Source organism: Diorhabda sublineata, chromosome 11 (assembly GCF_026230105.1).
Source record: "Diorhabda sublineata isolate icDioSubl1.1 chromosome 11, icDioSubl1.1, whole genome shotgun sequence".
Lineage (NCBI taxonomy): Eukaryota > Metazoa > Arthropoda > Insecta > Coleoptera > Chrysomelidae > Diorhabda > Diorhabda sublineata.
Genome location: NC_079484.1, coordinates 5,951,270 through 5,973,066, shown reverse-complemented (window position 1 = coordinate 5,973,066; position 21,797 = coordinate 5,951,270). Strand labels below are relative to the sequence as shown.

General features: G+C 33.7%; 1 protein-coding gene across 1 annotated transcript in view; it reads left to right on the top strand.

Moving 5' to 3' along the window:
• LOC130450247 (LIM domain transcription factor LMO4-B) overlaps nt 1–21,797 on the top strand; it is a 127,930-nt gene that overhangs the window by 50,154 nt on the left and 55,979 nt on the right. Inside the window, exons 2-3 of the mRNA XM_056788536.1 lie at nt 1,575–1,880; nt 1,946–2,291. Of these exons, the coding sequence (XP_056644514.1) occupies nt 1,724–1,880; nt 1,946–2,291 (503 nt within the window). The 5' untranslated portion in view covers nt 1,575–1,723. The remainder of the gene's footprint in view (nt 1–1,574; nt 1,881–1,945; nt 2,292–21,797) is intronic.

The following is a 21,797-nucleotide window of genomic DNA, read 5'->3' as shown; positions in this document are numbered from 1 at the left end:
CTTAACAAAATTACGGGCACAGATTTTCGAAATTTTGACTTGAAACTCAAATGCAAAAAACTCGAAAACTATGAGGAATTTGAAAAAAACTGCCGTATCAAAAAATGTAGAGTACCAAAAAGTATCCCAGGTATTTGTTGCTAACCTCCAAATTTTTTTGATTATCATTTTGAATGTTCACATATTACAAATGAACAGAACTGTAATAAGGGGTTCGCAATCGATTTTGTGTAACGCGCTTTTACAAATACAAAATTTCGAATTTTCGTAGAAACTCAATCTTGGATATTTAAGGACATATTTACGGAAAAACGGGATATTCTGGAACTTTCTGTGCATTTTTAAAATTGCAAAAATAAAGATACACCATCCTGAGAATGTTTTTGTATAAACTCGAAGCTGAGATTCTAAACTCCACATTTTTGTAAAAAAGAAACTATTAAGAAGTTTGTGAATATTGACCGAAAACGATCGCGTTTTTTGAAAGTTATTCATTTGAAACCAAGAAGTAGTTGATGTGTGCTATATACGTGAAAATATTGATAATAATACGAATGACAAATTTCTCGTTGGATTTGCTTGTTTATATGACGAGTGATGAAATATATCCATTGATACTTCAAGTGCTTATGTGGCCAATATACCTCTGCATCTCGATTTTCGAAAATTTCCTTAGTCGAAACTTATTCTAGCTTACCCAAGTAGAAAATAGAGATCGTAACCATCATAATGCATTTGATTTTGAAAAACCAAGTTGTTTTCCAATGGTTGGAGCAGTTTCCATTTGCGCCTGGAACGTAAATTGGCTTGGATTCGCACTGGCGGGAATGTGCGAGCGGATGCTACGGCTTTCGGCGTTGAGGGTGATTTACTCAGAAATAGTGGATCCATCGAAAAAATGACTGAAGACCTTTTTTGTAGAAAACTTTGTGCTCTACATTTTTTGTTCAGGCAGTTTTTTCGAATTCCTCTTAGTTTTCGAGTAATTCGCTGTTGAAAATTTCGAAAACTGGTGTTTATAATTATGTTAAGAATTGCTAGGATTAGTCAATAACCAACCGAAAACCTTTGATAATCTAGAAAATCAGAAGCGCCCAATTTAATTTCGGGTTTATTCCTATTCCATCTGTACTAAAAATAGACTACGGAATTTATTACCCGCGATTAGCGACTTGCTGGTAGGAGTACTAGTACAGTTTGGATATGGAGAAGTTGATTTTTAACAATCCTATAAATTATATCTTTCAAAACACTAACTTTTAGAGTTAAATTAATAGTACTGTTTTTTACGATGTTTTTCTAGTTACCATTATGTTCTTATCCATTTGTGGATTGAAAATTAGGCACTCGCAGCTTACATTAAATGGTATTCAATTACGGAATATTGGCATCGATTCAACATTTCCTATTTTTCAAATAAACACGAAAGATTTGACAACAATGTAAATATACAATTAGATAAGTGATATTACGAACCAAAAATTTATAATAATCGTGCTAGTCAGAACAACTGATGCGTTTCATACTAAAATTATATAATAACACATCATTTATAGTTCGTTTCATTGTTTCAGAGTTTAGAGAAGTTAAAGTAGCTGCCTACAGTCGGGTAATCGTCACTCGAATCTAGTCAAAGGAACCAGAAAGTTATTGTTTGTTAGTAGTAGTACGCGCTGCGTACAGCGCTCCATCCGTCAAACTGGCAGCCAGCGCTCTTGCTTCAATGAATCCTCATTATCATCCTTATGGAGGACCGGAACTAACATCTCCGCATCCTCCTTCTCCTGATAATAATAATTACCACGGACATCCTGGTCCAGGAGGACCACCGCCGCATGCTAGGATGCATGCGACGAATGGACATCCTATTGGAACAATAGGTAAGTTAAAATCTATCTTATATTGTCTTTAGCGGAGAATTTTTAAATTATAATGTTTTTCGCAGGTCACAGTGGAGGCCCCCACGATCAGCACCCACATACACACCACCAACACCCGGCGTTTACCAGTGCCGGACCCCCATCCGACGGACCACATATCCCCCATCACAATCCTTCTTTAACGAACAACAATAACAACAACAATACTAATAACAATAATAACAACAACACAGTGAAAGTTTGCGCGGGTTGTGGTGGAAAAATAGTCGAAAGATTTTTATTACACGCGTTGGACCGATATTGGCACAATAGTTGTCTTAAGTGTACGTGTTGTGCAGCGATGTTAGCTGATCTAGGAGCGTCGTGTTTCACGAAAGGAGGAATGATATTGTGCAAACAGGATTATATGAGGTAAGTTTTTCAATGGTGTATTGAAAAAATAGTAGGTTCCTTATAAAGTCCTTTCTGGTTATTAAAAACATTTACTGGTAACAAAACCAAAACTACGCTGCTAAACTATGAGCATTCGACTGTTTACCTTCAGAAGACGATAACTTGGTTATCGAAACGCGCCTCAGTGTAATTGTGAGTGTTGGTGTAGTGGTGGTGTTCAGTATGAATATCGCCAAAGGTTCCAGAAATTCTTACTAAGTTGTGAAGAACCACCATTTTAAATCCAATAAAATTGGTGGTGTCTCGATTTTTCTTACAAAATCAGTAACAAGCAAAGATGTGACATAAATAGACACCACTGATTTCTTTTTAGCCCCATCCTCGGCCGTGGTTAATTTTTATTTAATTATTCTCCAGCAACTGCAAGAGTTAAGTGATTATTAGGGGATATTCCGTGGGTGGTACGGTCTGGATATTTTTTTCTACGTTTTTTATGGCATTGTTTAGTAAATCCTGAAAATTTCAGATTGGTCCTCGGCCTTGGCTCATTTTTTTAAATTATTTGCTTACTGCTGCGTGAGTGGGGGATGTTTCGGATGTTTCAAAATCAGATAAAGCAAATATGTGACATAAATTGACATCACTGATTTCCTTTGAGCCCCATCCTCGGCCGTTGTTAATTTTTTTGAATTTAGTTAAGTGATGATTACAGTATGTTTCGAGAGTGGTATGGCGTCGATATTTTTTGTTTTACGCCTTTTATGGCATTTTTAGTAAATCCTGAAAATTTCAAATTGATCATCGGCCGTGGTTAATTTTTTTTTATTATTCAGTAATAACTATTGGTAACTGTATTCCATTTTATTTTTGTTACTTAAACTGTGAATTTTATATAGAATTTCTGCGATAACTTGAAAGAATCTATAACATTGCGATAAGTGGACGACCCATCTGTATCTGATTAATGCATAACCATCAAAATTCAATTATTTTTATCAGACATCGAGGCATCGCGCCACGACATACGGGATGGACGCGTTCGTGCTTCGCCTAACAAATTGAGTTTTCGCCGAAACAATAATAAATGGTGGCCGTTGACACCGTTAGGGATAATCCGAAGGTGCAATATAGCAAAGTCCGGGAACCACCAAATACGAATAGACGCCTGACTGTTATATGAGATAAAGGGAGAATTAAGAAAGTTTCGGTACACTGAAAATTTCATTTTGAAATAAGTATACCCGAATTTTAGAAACTTTTCTGATAGACAAAGTAACTACTACATTTATTTGACATTAAGGTTACTCAGAAGCTCAATTGGCTGTTATGATGGGTCTTTAGCTCTTAGAATCACCTGAGTCTTCAACGTGGCATCGCTCAGGATGCTATTCTACTAGACTTGGTAATATATCTCAATATTATAAATTTGGCCAGTAGGCACTTATTCAAATTACACTCCAATTTTACCGCAATACTATCTGATTATATTTACTCACTGAATGTTAGGATTGTTACTTAGATCTTCAAATATTTTCCTGTTTCTTTAATAATTTCCAATGCTTCTTCTAGTTCAATTCTCGCTAGATATACTGGGTGCTATCGTACCAAGTGACGTTTTCTACTCCCCTAGGCTGCTGCTATGCTACTGGAACGTAGGTATTCATTTAAATTATATTCAATTTTTTATCGCAAAACTATATGATTATCTTTACTGGATGTGGATAAGTCCACCCGCAGCTCTTCAAAAGTCTTTTTCTATGATTTTCGATGAGATTTTTCTGATTCAACTTTCTTGTACCGAGTGGCTTTCACTGCTTGCTCCAGGCTGCTGCTCTACTAGACTTGGAACTCACGGTTCTTGGCAATACTTAAAATTCAATGTTATAGATTTCGAACGTAGGTATTTATTTAGATTATCTTCACTGGATGTTCCACCTCTGCGCTTCGAATCTTCTTCTGGTAGAGCTGCAGATCTCTTGAACTTTTGTCTTGTTCAACAGTTGAACAGTTGCACTGAGGTCTGTGGTATTCATTGCTTGCCTAACCAAGCTGATGTTCTGCTGGACATGGAGCTCATCGCTTTTGGTAATACATCCCAATTTTTTTGATATCTAATGTAGGAGTTTGTTTAAATTATATTCCCGCCAAACTTTATGATTTTGTGGCAAAATAAATATCATTAAACTCACTCTTCTCATTATTCGAATAACCCGGTAAAACAGTGTCAGATAAGGGTATAAAAAGAGTTTAATTAATTGAAAAGCAAGAAAATTGAACGCAATGTTCCTAACGAGAATCTTTTCGAATTTTCATTTCACAAGATTGATCTCAAAATCACACCATTTTATTATTTATTATGGTAGAATATGGGGTAATATGGTCTCCACGGTGTAGAAAAATACAGTAAACATAAAGTTGCATGATAAACTTGTGCCAACAATGTGGAAGGTCTTGAATAGCAACACACTAACATTCACAATTACACTGTCTGACGCGCGTTTCGATAAACAAGTTACCGTCTTCAGGTGTAAACAGTGTATTCGGTATGAATATTACCAACAGTTCCAGAAATTCCAACGTAACAGCCTCAGCATTTGCCGCACTACGGTGGATGCTCAAAATTCTTCTTTTTCTCAACGTCTCGAGGTTACTTCCATCTCGTACGATACACCAAGTGATTAATTTGACAGGCTTCGTTACGCTTCTACTAGCCGTCACAGAACCTTCTGTTGTTTTACATATACACTATGCATTAGTTTATTTACAAGGATTAGTATAATTCATCTTTGCTCGTAGACAAAATAACGTATATAACTCGATAGAAAGTAACTTTTTCACACTAGTTTTCTACACACTCATATCTTTATGTCCTCATCTAGTTTGAGACAAAGGTACCATTTGACTATTCAAATAGTTTATAGAAAACCGATTGATTTATCAATCTCAATGTCTAAAGCTCAATATGGGGAATTATATAAATTTTTCTTTCATTGTATTTATTCTAATTTCAAGAATAACTTCAATTTCAAGTTTCGAATCCTCAGTTCCTGCTTCGACGCCCTATTCCATCCACCGAGGGGATTACAACGCTTCTGTTCGTTACACCACTGCTTTTATACAATATTTCACCCACTTTCTAGGTGATACGATGGTGTGGGTGGCTATATATGAAAAAAGTTCTTGTCATTTGTCTTGTTTAGATTAAGGATATTTGACATATGAACATTTTTTCGCCAGTTCGGAACATTATTTATTTCACGCAGTAAATCATATTTAATAGCCTTAAAAATGACGCTCGTATATATATATATATATATATTATTTATCGTATCCGGAACGAAGAATTGGACCGTCAACCTATTTGTAATTATTTTATACTCATAGGTGTGGCTTCGTTATTGTTGGCCGTTCTGAATATAACGGATTCATTTTGATTTGTGGGTGTTGAAGTAAAATTTAACATTGAAAAATATAGAAAGGAACTTGAGAAAACGTAATTTTTTCATTGCAAAATGAATAATGATGAAAAAAATCATTTCGAGATTGATTTATAGGGAAAAAACGATAACTTATCAGCAACTTATTCATTTGTGAAAGATATTTATTTCCACTGAAGCAATATAAGGTTCGATACCAAGTCAGGTCAGTTTTTCCTTTGTATTATATTGGGATTGATTGTTTTTGTGGTCTATTCCGTATATAAATATAATCATAAATCTTCATATCTTAAAGTATAGAGTTCACATAATTAATTCTCTTACATAAAATTTATTCATTTTTGCTTTTTTGTCAACTTTTTTGCTCCACAAGTCTTCAGAAGAATGTTTCAAGGAAATTTATTCAATGCTGTCTTCCCCGTTGGCTATTATCTAGTTTTTATTTACATATAAAGTTTATATCATTGTTTATTCTTTGAATATACTTTTTTGAACTTTAATCTTGGATATGCCCCTAATTATTTTCGTCTTACTTTGGCCTTTCCATTTACTCATTCGAAATAGTAGAAGGTCTGTTGCTCGAGGTACTCAATGACTGTTTTTTATTGTTTTGTCTTCTTCAATGAGGCTTATTTTCTCATTCTCTGTTTTCCAGTTTGTACAGCCACTCCTAATACAATATGGGAACTTCCAATAGGGTTTTTAATGGTTTGCTCAGCGCCTGAGCGTCCGCCATATTTAAACGGCGAAAATATAAAAGTTTCGGGCACTTTTTCTGAATATGACCGGGCAACAAGTTACAGACATTTTTGATTCCATCACGTCTCAAAATATTTATTGTTTGAAAAGTCAAATAGAATCGTAGTGTCACACAAACACTAGCTACTCTGTCCAGGCTATGATAAATTCTGAAAGTGGTAAAATTTTACGTGGGACTTGTGAATGTAAAGGATGCTCTTCTGAATATTTTATTGGTGCAATGTAAAGAAACGGCTAAACAAAATGTACCATGTACAAGTAAACTTTGTGATTGGAATCGAGGATCCAAGAAAAAAGAAGCCTATAAAGCTGACCATCAAAATAATCAATCCAACGATGATAATAATATCGATATAAATAACTCGCAAGAAAAATAATATTGATGACACACGAAATGTAGAACAGGAAAAAGAAAAAACATTATACTTTGCACGCTTAACCCACAAATCACATTTACTACACTTGGAACAAGTGTTTAAATGATTTTTCACTGTTGTTTTAATACGTTTTGGGAAACTCACAAAAAAATATTGATTTTCTAAAAAGGATTTACTTCGTACTTTTTTATTGGTAACATTTTTTATTTCAATAAAAATACTTGTTAATTTTTTATTTATAAATATATAGTCATTTTAATTTCACTGTTTTTAACAGATAAGCAATTTTCTCAATTTTTTTTTATTTTAAATTGTGTAGAAAACGTAGTGTGTATCGAAGTGCCCGAAAAACATGGCGGAATTTGAGGCATGTGCAGAAAATATTTTCATTTATTTAAAAGGCTATTGGTTTTTTGTGCTGACCAATTCAACGAATTTTTTAGTAGCCATCGATTTTACAAATTTCCACCAGGGCTTCTGACAAGTCCAACTAGAACTCGTTAGTTGAGGCTTGGATTGCATGCCCTCTTTTTCCACTACAATTTTTGATATTTATATTTTCATTTATTGCTATTAATACTACATCGTCTGCTACGAGTATATCGATTTTTCCTCACATCCCAAAAACATTTTCTATTCAGTTTACGTTGAGCTTGGTCTTGATTTTAAGTTATTTTGTATAGTAAAATGTTTGTTTCCAAGTGTTGAAATAACTATCAGTTGAATCAGTTGAAATCAATATCTGGATAGTCTCCAACAATCATAATAAAAATCTTTCAACAAGCATTAGTTTATTGAACATCACAATTATTATAAAACTTACGTACAATATCTCGAAAATTCGTACAAATCTAATTTTGCCGAACAAATCATGAAACGTATACACGTACCAATATCTCACACGGTTTTAATTTCTCCCCATCAAACCTTAATTATTTTTATCGGGTATCGACGTTCAGCTATCGCCTCGTCGGCCAACAAATCTGGTTTCCTACTAAACAATTATAAATGGGTGGCCGGTGACAGTGCGCTAGTAATTCAGGCGTGCTGCACACTGAAATCCCGTAATATTTGATTCAAACGTATTTCTCCAAGTTAATATGGCTAAAACTTGTCGCTCGGTAATGGAGGTAACGAAATAGAAAGTAATCTGTGCCGTCAGTGGGATTTGATTCAACATGCACCAGACGGTCGATCTAATACGGGGTTCCAAAATAATACGCCAACAGTTGGGCGACGAAATAGCAAGAATATAAAGTTAATAAATGCCATGTTCGATGATAAGCGAAGAAGACAGTAAAATAAATTGTCAGTTATTGACAAAAGTTGATTAAAAAAATCCAAAATTATTTATCTTTATAAATATGAGGTAACTGGTATCTTGTACCGATTAAAGGTCTTTCGTGGTCTGTGCGCAAAAGATTCTCTTAACAATAGCAGATACCAGGAGCATCCCACAAAGAGATATATTCAAATATCGTCGGAAATGAGTGTGCAAAATCAACAAACTGTTCTTGAAGTATATAACTAAAAATGTTGGCTGGTTCCCAACATATTCCTCGAGCCCCCAGTGGATATACAATACAGTGTATTGGACTTTCTATTTGCATACTAGTGAAAGTTCGATACATTTAACCTTTCGTGAACCACGTGGATAGAAGAACCTAATGAGATGAAAAACAAAGATAAAACAAACATCACTAAACATTATTTTAGGTCCTACAATCACTATAATTTCTACATAAGAACAAACTTGCGTTAAGCATATGGGTACTCCACAAACGTACTCGATCTTTGATGTTTGGGGATTCTACATTCATTAAATTAACCATGTATGCACTTATGAGAATACCTCAGAATCTATGGTTTCTCCAGTGCTGATTATATGCCATTATGGTACATAAATAAAATCATTGCATTCATTTCTCAACGATTGAGTACTGAGAAAAATATAGTGACTCGTCAGCGTTTGGTCTTTGTGAAGTTTTCACTAAATCACCATGTGGTTTTGTCAGATTGTATCTTCATCTACATGAGGTTTGGAAGTTCTGCCGCTGATATTGATAGAGAATAAATTACAAGTAAGAAAAATGAAATATTTGCTGAGAGCCAAAGGTGTGAAAAATAATGTGCAATAGATTGTGTATTTTATACATTTCCCCAATGTGTTTGGTGCATGAGTGTCAGCTCCAAAATGAATACTTGTCCAGCAATATTTAAGTTTCGTCAACCTCCGTACAGTACCAATGAAGCTTTCGGCGAATTTTGGCTCTTTACCGGATAAAATATATCGTTCAATCTATAACAAAGAGTCTATTGCAATTAATTGGAAATAAGAAAATTACCATTTAGTGAATTTTTTGGAACGAACACGTGGACAGAATGACCATAGAAAGATTAGCAAAGATCGCACGAGACGGTAAACCAAGGACACGACGACCTTTAAGAAGACCTCCAAAACGATGGATGTATACATGACAAGTTGGAAACTACAGTCCTTAGGCCTACAATACGTTGAAGAATTTTTTAATAAAATCGTCAAATCTATTTAAAAACGACTCGACGTACTGAAATAGAGTTAGTAAATGCATCTTACAAGGTCTGGCTATTAAATAACGGGACTGGTTACGAAAAAAGGTTTTATTATAAAAATTATTCTACATTCGAATGCTCTCCTTCAATATACTCCCCTCCCCTCGCCACACACCTTTCCATACGTTTTTTCCATTGATCGAACCAGTTCTGTAGTGAAAGGCTTTAGGAGCTCTGCCGTTTTTTGCTTCACCGCTTCCATAGACTCAAATCTGATCCCTTTCAAAGTAGATTTTATTTTCGGAAACAAAAAAAAGTCACACGGTGCCAGACCTGGTGAGTACGGCGGCTTGTTCGAATACTGGAGTGCGGTTAATGGTCAAATACTGCTTCACAGATAGGGAGTTGTTCTTCCACAACGCGTTTTGTACGAACTCGTTCTCGCAGGGTTGTTAAAACTGACAAATAGTAAGTCTGGTGGTCACTCTCTGACCCTCTGGAACCCATTCAGTCATCACGATACCGTTAATGTCGTAAAATATTGACTCGAATTTTGATTTACGCGCACGATATAAAGAATTGTCCCCATAGGCCTCTTACAACAATTTATAGCACTCAGTCGGAGTTTTTTTCGATTTAACGAAAAATTTCGGATTGATACATTACTTCTGTTTTCCTCACACATGGTTTTCAGCACGAGAAAAAAACACCCGCCCGTCTAGGGCGTCCTCTAGGCGCGCAGTATCGTTATTTAATAGCCAGACCTCGTATATAAATAATAATCAACCAACAGCTTTTATAATTAATATAACAGAAAATATATTAACACGATATGATGTACCAAATTTAAAATTACAGAATTTTATTCTTCTTGGGCATTTATGATGGCCTTAAAAAGGCGAGAAAAACAGCAAGAAGCTTAATTTTCTTTGTCCAGACATTTGCAACACACTGTCGAAACTTACTACCTTATTTGACCATTTACCATATGTAGTTGTTTTGTTGCCTTGAGACCATATATTAGTTGATCTTTCAACAGCAGACATCTGGATACATTGGAAAAGACCCATCCTCCACAGGTTCTATCGGAACATTGAAATGAGGTAAAATTTGCCTGAAATGAGGTATAAATTATCGTCGAGATCAAACGTTTTCCGTTTTATTCTAAATTTTGATTTTTTTTTATAAATTCTGATAGATTAGTTGACTAATCCTAAGACACGTGTATAGAAAAAATTGTTATAACAAACTCATCTATACTGGGTGTTGTTTTCTATGTAAAATAGTTTATATTAAAAATTCTAAGAATACAAATAAGATCTAAATCCTAGTAAATCCGCGATGTTTTTTATTATTTTTATTCGTAAAAATCAAACCAGTATAAAAACAGGAGGAGAAGAGACAACAAGAGAAAAAAAACGCTCCAGTAAATTTTGATTTAGTCATCGTTAAAATTTATTTCTCACAAAATGTCGGCTTAAGGCATGAGGTTTTAGAATTGAGGCTCCGCCGTTAGCCACTAACACCTCGTTGTGACATGACATTTTCTATTAGATTACCTAATCGTTTCTTCCCCTAGCAATCATTTTCATCCCCCTGTTCTTATTTGCTGTCAAATTATGTTCACGTCTGTCATTCTCGAACGAACGCAGTTGCTGGCACGTGACTGCTTTTCTGGTTAACAGGATGTTCCTTTCCGAGTCTCTTTTTCTATTATTTGTGCTCGTTTATACATAAAAGCAGAGAACACTGAAATCTATTTCGATATTTATGTGAAATCAATAGACGTACGGGATAGAGCACGTAAAGAATAACATTTTTCAACTTTTCTATTAGTTTTAGAAATTCGTCAAGGATCTAATTCAGAATCATTTTGTTTTTTCGACGAGTGCATCATAACTTTCTCATGACATGTTTCAATTCACATTTTGAATTGTTTCATAAAGAAGCAATCGGTTATATGTACATGAAAATAATAACAGGAATTCTATGCTCAACATAGTTACATACTTACAATGCTTTTTATGTCCTACGTTATCAGTAATTGATAACTTTTGCTTGCCTGTATCTTTGTTTGCTTTGAAATGTGTTCTTATTTGTTTACATTAGAATCACCCAACTCCTCTTCTAGATTTCTTAAAGCTCCTGATGCGTATATTCTATATAATTCTCATATGATTAAGTTAAAATCGGGTATTCTGGACCTTATTTGTGAACCTGCTTCCCCAAAGGATTGGATACCATGGTCTTAGGTTACGAGGAAGTGATAGCAAGTATGAGTATAAGAAGCTGAGTGACTCCAGCAGAATACCACATCCTTTATTATATCCCTTTTCATCACAGACATTTTCCATTTCCTGTTAAAGGTTCCTTCTCATTTCATCGTAGTTTCTCTTTCTTAGTAGAGATATTTCTTCCTACCTTCGTTATTACTATGTTTCTGGACTTTTAATGTTTACTTGGTCATTCCCTGTATTCGATTCTGTTTAATTCTGCTTTGCCTGTCATTTTTATATATTTTGATAATAGCTTCAATACCATACAATATCTATCTGTTACTGACCTGATTAATTGGCTCTTTTTTGCGTGTCAAACGCAGCTTTCAGATATATGCATGAAATCCGTGGAATGTCCTCTCTATTTGTCTTCGGCGTACATGTACATCACTTGATTGTATGTCCATTCAAAAATCTGATTGCTATTCTTCCATTTCTTCATTTGTTGTAAAGATTCCATCTTGTTTTTAGCAGTTGATTCTTTTCGACGCCGAAGATGGTGGATGCACATTGAATCTAGAATTTATATGGTAAATTTTTTCTCGATGTTTCTTTTTTTTTTTAGAAAAACTTGCGTTATCACCAATAGTAGACCACCACAGTAGAAATCTTCTATTTTACCACAACTTGTCTTTTTCATATTTGGTATATATTCAGTTGTTATTTAATCATTTTTACAATATTTTTATATTTTTCTACTTTAGCTGTTTTCCCTATCCTAAGTTATATGTTGGTCCTTGTTTATAGACCGTCTCCTATTTCTATTTTCATCTGGGTTTATTCATCTTTATTATCTTCGCTTCTTTTAATATCTAATATCCATATTCTTGTATATATTCCCACCATTCTCAAATTTTCATAAGTTTATCAGTTATCTTATGAATCTTCAAGTTCTAAGTTGAATTTTCCCGAACGATTGATGATATTTATACTAAACTCAATGTTCACGCTAGAAGAAGCTAGTAGATAAACTTAGTTTTTCTTCAGTTTCTGAAGACGATAATTTGGTTATAGAAACATGCGCCAGACAGTGTGATTATGAAGGAATAAACAGTGTGGTAAATATCCTCAGGCTCGTTCGTATCCTTCTTATAATTATAGCCACAATTAGTATTTAATTTACTTAATAGCTTTTAGATAATAATATCAAAACGAAAAACAACCTATATAACTTTTCACCTATGATTCTAATAGCACTTTTTCATTTTATTTTCATAAAACTTTCTTACCTCACAACATCATTTTTATAAAGAGTGGTTTCAACTGAACCACACTGTTTTGCACAAGGTCAAAACTCTGTCTAGTACAAGATACATAATGAATTATGACATAGCAACCCAACCAGTTATTTCAACATAAATATGAATTTAATTAAAAATGGTGAATCATATGATACTTGAAGCTTGTGTATTAATATTAATTGAAAATTAAATTAGTTTCGTTAATAATGGTTGTTATTTCTTTTTGACGTTAATTAAAACGCCAAAAATTTGTTGGAATTAAATGAATTATATCTTTGTCGGAGTTCATTTAAAAAAAAACAATTCCATTGATGTTCGATTAGTTTGCTTTTAGCGTTGGACATGGTGAATTGATTTGTTTAAGAAGAATCTTAAAATAGACTTCTCAGCGTCTTTTATAGAAAGAAACCTCATTTAGAAAACTACATAAAAATAGCTCAATTAGACAGTCATACGCCTCGCTATCTTTGGTCTTCACCTCGGTTGATTCTGCTAAGCTAAGAGGTTTCTTTAAAACCTTACATAGATACAGTGTAGGCAGCTTCCCGAATCTGTTGCCGGGACTATCTCAACAAGTGTCAAATAGGTTTGCACCCAGGGAGTAAATTAACTTCAAGAATACGTGTCAGATGTCTTATGACTTTATATCCTTTTGACTAGTTTTTTGGCTAGTTACGATAGCCGTTTTTTTCCCAATCTCCGATAGGCTATAAATGAAAGACAAGTTCATATAAAACAATAATTTTATTAACAAAAGATTGGTATACTTACAATTACTTTTAGACATAATCACCAAAGAGATTGAGACATTTGTCATATCTGTGGACAAACTCTTCGATACCCTCTTCAAAGAAGGTTGCCGCCAATGAATTCAAGTAGAGTACAAAAAATATCTTGAAACTTCTGGAAATTCCGTAGACAAAAAAGTAACGATGAATTTGCGGTTTTCTTTAACCATTCTGTGAACTCGTTGAACCAGCTCATCTGAAACGACAGATTTACTTCCTTCGACCTTTTCATCATGCACACGGCCATCTTTAAGCTTTCGACACCATTCACGCACACCATCACTCATGAAGTTTTCCCCATACACAATACACACACCATAGCGGACATGTTTACGTGGCTATAGCACAACGCCGACAGATGCCTAAATGTGAGCATTGGCGGATTGTGTATAGCGAGACGTCTAGTTTCTGCTGCCCGAGTAGCATCTGCACGGAGCGATCGGAGGTTGAAAAAAAACGGACCTCTTATTTTTTTTTTCATTTTGGGAGCTATACAGTTAAAAATTTTATGAATCATCTGATCTCCCAGCACCCAGTTGTCCAAGAGTAGATTGCTATTAATCAAAATAATGCTTTGGTAACTATATTAAATACGTATATTTTACAGAAGCTGAAAGTTTTTAAATATTTATGTGAAAAGTAATAAAAGCAAACAATAAAAGAATGTTTAGCTTCGTATATAGATCATCAATAAAAATACTTTGCATGTAAGCTACTAAAATTCTGCACAAAAAAACGGTTAGCATGATCTTCCCTGCTGAAGGTTGTATCTTGAATTTTTCGTGCATTGGATCCATTCGTTAATACTGCACATGCAAGAAAATTCTTTCATCTTGTCTATCTTGAGGTAAAAACTATTACAAATGGCTTTTGGATCGATATGGATGGATATTTTAACAGATAATCTTTTAATGTGTACTTCAACTAGGAGAGCTGCTACTTAAGTTTTGAGATAGACAAATATATATTATTAGATATGGTTTTATTGTTTTTCAAAATTTTTCCATTAATCTCAATTCACTTTTACATGCGTTTGAATCAATTTTTTCCATTCCGATTTAAGTACCTCCATAACATGTGATTTGAACGCATCAACCGCTTCTTCAGGTGTAAAAAAAGGAATCATTGGATGTCCAACTAAGACTGTACGGCGGATTATATCATTTCGATATTCCTGCTGTTCAAAAACGTTTTTTCTAACCCTTCTTACAAACAAATATTGGTCTACCATTTAGAAATGACCTTTGTATGTTGCTCTAATGGAATTTGATTCGAAGTTTCCAACAACTTTTGTTGGATTTGGCTCGTCTTCAAATTTCGGATTCATATCTTATATCCATGATTCGTCGCCTATCACGATTTTTGAAGTACCAAAATGAAATTTTTTCAGCATTTCTTTGAACCAATCGACACGAGATTTTTTCGAGCGATTGTCAAATTATGCGGTATCCAACGCGAACAAATTTTCATGCAATATTGAACGTATGCGAGTTGAACTAATGCCCAAGGATACCTCAATCTCAAGGTATGTCACATGACGATATCAGTTACGCAGAGCATCGATATTTTCTGGACGAAATTGACCCTGTAGTGAAGTGCGACCACTATTGAATTCGGAAAAGCAGCGAAACACTGTGGTCATAGAAAGTCATAGAAAATTATTGCGTTTAAATTCCATTTTTTGACCCAGATTAATGTTTCAAGTATCTCTAAACAACTCAAATATCACTCGTGTGACAACATGTTCTCAGTATGTTCATCATTAAAGATTATTAAACTTGGTAATGTCAGTGTTGCCATAATTCGTATAGTTCTCAGTTTAAACCGGAAATCAGATATAAGATAAAAAAAATAGAAAGAAAAATCGAACAATGTTATACTTAAGTATCATGAAAAAATTCGTACAATTCGTATATTGCACAGAGGGTAAGAGAATATGTAAAAACTTCCACAATATTTCTTAAATAAATAGTGAACATATTGATGATATATCTTTGTCGAATGTCGAAGATTGAACGTTTATTTTTAAAGATTGCGAGTGCCTTTTATTGTACAATTTTCAATACAAATAACATTGTAATATTATAGCATGGAACCACCTTTAAATATTGATCTTTATGCTTTATGTTTTTCGGTAAATATTATCGAAAAAGATGAATGTCGAAAATAACCGGGCATGAACTAATTTCACGTTTTAGCCGCATTATTTCACTTATCCACCATCTGGTAGCCGACGTTATCGCTGTAACTGACCGTCGATTTGCGTGTAATGGCCACTAATAAAACACTGGAAATAAACTTATGGTTTATTATAACGAACACCGTTCAGAAATACACCAACAAAACTGTTTCATTAATTTAGAATATTCAGGTAGTATCAGATAAAAAATAATTTGTTTGCAAATTTTTTCAAATCAATATGCAAACTCAACCCTTTTCTCTGGATATAAAAAAGCACTTAATGGTATTGTCATTTACTCGCCTCTAAAGACGGTGTACAACACAATTTCCATACCCTGGGCTCCAGGCCAACAGACAAACGAAGATTTTCCACAAATGGATCGGCAAACATCATGATAGACCTAGAGCATTATTTACATCATTTATCAAAAACTGGTTGTACTTTTGGACACAAATACCAGTACAACGTAAGGGCGAAACAACTTTATACAGTCACCAAAATTTTTCTGTAAATTGACAGTTCCGGGATCACATGAAAATAGTTTCTATCACTGTGCTGAAATGTTTTGACATTGAAAAGAAGTGATCTGTAGAGATGAAGTAGAGTACTGCTTTTATAAGGGCTTATTTTCGAAGCGAAAAATCACGTTTTATGGTGAGGGTACGAGAATGAAACTACTAGGCACAGTCTTCATTATGGCACCCTCATCATAAAACTTGATTTTTCAGTTCTCATTCTGTGTATTTTCACAGTGATGGGAACTATTTTCTGCGACTCTTGGTCTACCGAAAATTTCGTCTTAGATTCGGAACTTAGAGGCTTTTAATAAATTCATTTGCATACAAACACACAAACCCACTTTATCCTTGTTCGATTTAAAAAGAAGAAAAAACTATTTACGATTTACTTGTGTATTGGTAATCCTCTTAAAATCTTGAATATCCTGTTCTAGCAGTTTTTAGAATATATCTAACTGACATCAAGGCTCAAAATGTTGGTAATAACTTGTATTGTACAATTATTGTACGGGCATTTACCTCTTGCCACCATGTAGACCTTGGTCTTCCTCTTCTTCTAGCAACTCCAAGAGTCCAATCTAATATTGAGTACGCTACTGTTTCCTCTCCTGCTCTCCATACATGTCCCAGCTATCTTGCTCTTTGTTGTTTAATTTTTCTTACTATGTCCTCTTTAATTTCTTGTGCTATTTCATGGTTCATTCTTCTTCTGTACTCATTTTCTATTAGTTTTACTGGTCCTAATATTGTTCTTAATATTTTTCTCTCAACAATTCTTAAGTCTTCTTCTTGCTTTTTTGTCATAGACATAGTTTCTGCAGCATACATCATGACCGGTCTAATAACTGTTTTATATATTCTCATTTTTGTACTTTTTCCTAGTATTTTGTTTTGCAGTAGTTTTTTGTTAGCGATAAAAAAATATAGTACTCTGAAAATCATTCCCTTACTATGTCCCAATATCCAGATTAAAACATTGCTTAAAGTTTTTATGAAGAAGTTTTTGAAAAATCTTTTTGGAGCTATGACTTTTCGATTGTAAATACAACAAACTATCGAAATTTCTCTGAATTTAGGATCACTAGTTATAAATACTTGTCTAATGTTAACTCAATATTTTTCCCATGGAAAATTATCATTTTCTCGCAGTATTACCAACAGTCGATATATAGGTATATTTTTGGTAATACTCGAATTAGTTTTTGACAGTTGGTAGTACGCTTATTTGTTTGGAAAGGAATTTTAGTTTGCTACAGTAATTGTTGGAAGAAGATTTTAATATAATTTTTTCATTCTATTCAACAACTCAATCACAGTGAAGAATGAAAAAGGTAATTTGTGATTTGTTATTTCCTCATCGTCATTTCTTCGTGAGGGGATGATGAGTTATAAGGTTATAACCTTATAACCTTATAACCTAGATCGACTCGGTTTTTGTACATTTTTGCTTATTGAAACTTTTTAATGGACATTTATTTCATAATTTGTAAGTTGATATAACCTAGTCGAAATTTCATAATAATCATCATTTATTCTGGGTACAAAGATATTTTTCACTTCTAGTGAGATAAATAGTACAAATTTCAGTACAATTTAATATGAATTTTGATAAATAGTAAGATATAAAGAGATACAAAAATGGGACCATCAAAGATCTAAAAATATTGGATCAGTAATTCATTATAATCTAGTTCGAAGTAATCTGAATTACTGTCAACAAAATCCTTTTTCTTTTTTCCAACATAATCGTCTAAAAATCTGCATACGTCTTCATGGTACTTTGTTTCATTGAGTACTGGTTTTGTTTGCTAGAGTTGTTAATGATTTGTGTAAAGATAAGATGTAGATACGTTCATTATCAGTACATCAATAGTTTCATTAATTGTTAAATCGAAGGAATATATTATGATATCAAATATATCTATTCACTAATATATATAAACCCTTGGATAATTTAGACATATTGTAAATGTGACAAAGACCATTAGGAAACTAAATATATGTTTCCACTTCCACATTATGAAACAAATTTCTTCTTTATAAATATTCGAATGTTTTTTTTGTTGCTTTGCAAAATCAAATCTCTTTGTGAATAGTTTGATTTTTCATTCTCCGATGTTCTCTAAATCAAATGATGGATATAATTATTTTTGAAAAATTTATTTCTAATGAGAACCTTTAAATCGCCTTAATTAAATATGGTCATTTAAGAGCGGAAAAATTTGTTAAATTTGCTTGGTAATCATTCCAACAAATAGCGTTCGATATTGTCTTTCCGGATGTTTATTGTTGAAAGTATTCAAAGAAAAAGTTGTTTGTGTGTAGACGAGGTTATAGACTGAGAGGGTGATTAGGCCTTTTTCGTGGCGTGTGATAATGCATCGATCTGCATTGCGGTCTCTGTTTAGAACCGTCTAATTTATTAGCATAAGTTCTCTATACACGCCGCGACTTGTATCGATCCATCCAGTTATACCCGAGTGAGAGAGAACAAACCCCTTTCTCGTAGAGATGGGATCAAGAAATTTTAATTTCAATTATTGACCAAGACCAAGCCAAAATTTATGTGGCAAAAATAAGAAAACAAAAGTACAAAAATCGTATACGGAGGCTAATAAAAGACTGGAAACAATTTTACATTGTTCAACAATTAATAGAAACCAATTAATTTTATATCTCAAATGCTCATGGTTGGATATTGGCTTGGTTATCAATTTTATACAATGATGAATGTAATTTATTTTCGGTTTTGTAATAATACATTCAGAAAAAAGTTGTGAACCTAACTCTGATGTTATGTTTCCAATAGCGCACCCAAAGGGAAGATTTGGGTGTTGAAACCCCCCTGAAATTTTAACAAAAATATATTTTTGGGATATAAGTATATACCAACTTTCCAAATACCTTATTAGTGCAATACGGAAATACGAAATCTGGAATCAAAACCAAAAACATGGAAATCCGGCAACCCGGCAGCCAAGTCATTGGTTGTAATCGGCTCATATATCTGCACGCCAACTCCGTTTAAAAAAACGTAAAATACTCGAAAGTTGAAGAAGAATTTCATTGTTTACTTTCCTATTATAATTAGATAAGTACAAAAGCTATAATATCAAAAATGTCAAAGCGGCAGCTAGATATGTTGTACTTTTTTTCGAAAAACCGTAAAGTTAGTTTCAGAAGAACCTGAAGTAGAACACAATGTTCCTTTTTCGCCTTAGTTGTGATTTATTCAATTTGAAAGGTAGTTGATGTAACAAGACTTTTTTTTCCAGAATCATCCAGTACTCCAGAATGAAGTTTTTTACTTTTCCTTTATCTAATTCCGCTATTTCTTTGGGGAAATCTACGGGTCCCTCAGCATTTTTTCGTCAAGGCAGAGCACCCGTAGAACAGATGCTTGATAGTTTATTATTCTTTATTACTCTCTTTCCAATAGTTGTTCGTTGTCAAGCATCCATTTCTGGAGTGTACAATGTCCATTGTACTTTATTGGTCTTCTAGATTGACGTTAATCTTCTCATGTTGACGTTTCTCTCTTCATTTAACCTTAGCCAAATTGCTCTTTATATCGTGAAAGTACTTATATTTGGCCTCATATCCTGATGTTTGGTAATTCGATTGGTACTAGTACTGTTTGTTGCTTTTAATGCTTTTAAGGCTCTTATTTGAATCACCTTTTCTCCTTAAACGGCTAATAACCTTCTCTATTCCGTAAATTTTTGCTTGAAAGATATTAAATTCAGTACTAAGTTTGTACAACTTTTGAACAAATACCTGCCCCTGTTTCATTTATTATTACCAAGTTATGTTGGGAGCTTATAAACCCTTTATTATTTTCCAACCATTTTCTGCAGGATAATAGTTATTATTATAATGATTATTTCTCCTCAAGATTGTTGTCTTCTGAGACTATAACTTTTATGAAGAATTCTATAAGCTGCGGGCTTAGGGGTACTTCTAGTGCTGCTTGTATAGTACTTTTCATGAGTCTGGTGGCTTCCACTGCTGCTTATCTCAGTAATCTGGTTAATTCTAAATTTATTCAACTTCAACATTTATTTTGAAATTATGCAAACTGCCGAATTCCAAAGTATGTTTTTCTCCTGATGCCAAACTGGTTCATAGAGAAAAGAGGAGAGCTACTTGAAAGTCAACTCAAAACAGGCATATTCATTTCCTGCATATATATGATGCCATGAAATGCAATGAAAAGGATATATTCTCTACTCCTTCGAGGACATTTAGTACGGTCAAAACACAGATTCCAGAAACTTAAACTTCTTCATGAATAAAAGTTTCATGGAACGTCGTTTGTTGCCAACATACACCTTAAACTTGGATTCATGACTCCAGATAACTGTTGAACACAGTTGATGCTCTTTTGTCCATAAAAATCATCGTTTTTGTTTTTACTTTGCTTAAAATAAAGCGAAATCTTAAAATTTTTCCATATCCCATTTTATGTTCTCCCAAATGAGTATCTTTTGAAATTGGTATTCTGATTTAATTTTGCAGCCAATTCTCGGGGAAAAGTTGATAATCTTTGTCATTTTTGGATAGCTTTGAAATGACAAATTATATTCGTTTCGATAACTTGAGGAATTTTATAAACAAAAAGTCTTCAGACGGGCACCGCAAAAATTGATATGCAACTAAATTTTATCATTCAACGAACGTAATAATCATTTTCTCAATCCCTACTTAATAATATATTAAAAATTCCATAAATAAAGCACCACCCTCTATTTCAATAGCAAAACCTAAAATGTTAAACTTTTGGATTTCTTTTTCACAAAAAGTATCTTTAATGTTAGCGATAAAACTTCTTATCAGCAAATAACTGTTTTTGTGGTTTTTTTAAAATTTTAATTTTATGTATATTTTAATGTATCTTTCAATCTATTGTTGTACCAACTTGTGGACAGCAGTAATTTAAGTTAATCAAGGTGTGTTAAAATCGAGACTAGTTAAACAAAAAATGAATGAGTTAGGCAGTTAAGTGAACGCGAAGCTGAAAGAATAGCCGAGTTAGTTGGACAGGGACAAAGTTACCGTGAAGTGGCAAATCTGTTTGGCGTACACCACACAACCATTGGCAGATCGATGCAAAGATTTCGAGAAACCGGTTCACATTCTAGGAGGCCTGGACAAGGACGTCCATCAGTTTTAACTTCTCGAGATGACCGTTTTTTTCAATTAAATTCATTGAGAAATCGGTCAATGACAAGTGTCGAGCTCAACAGACTTTTACGCGAAGTCCGAAATGTAAATATCTCTGATAGATCAATAAGACGACACCCTCAGAATGCTGGACTACACAGCAGAAGAACTCTCCAGGTATATTTGCTAACCAGGCAGCATCGTGTTACTAGACAAAGATGTGCAAGGCAACATTTAGATTTGAATTAGAT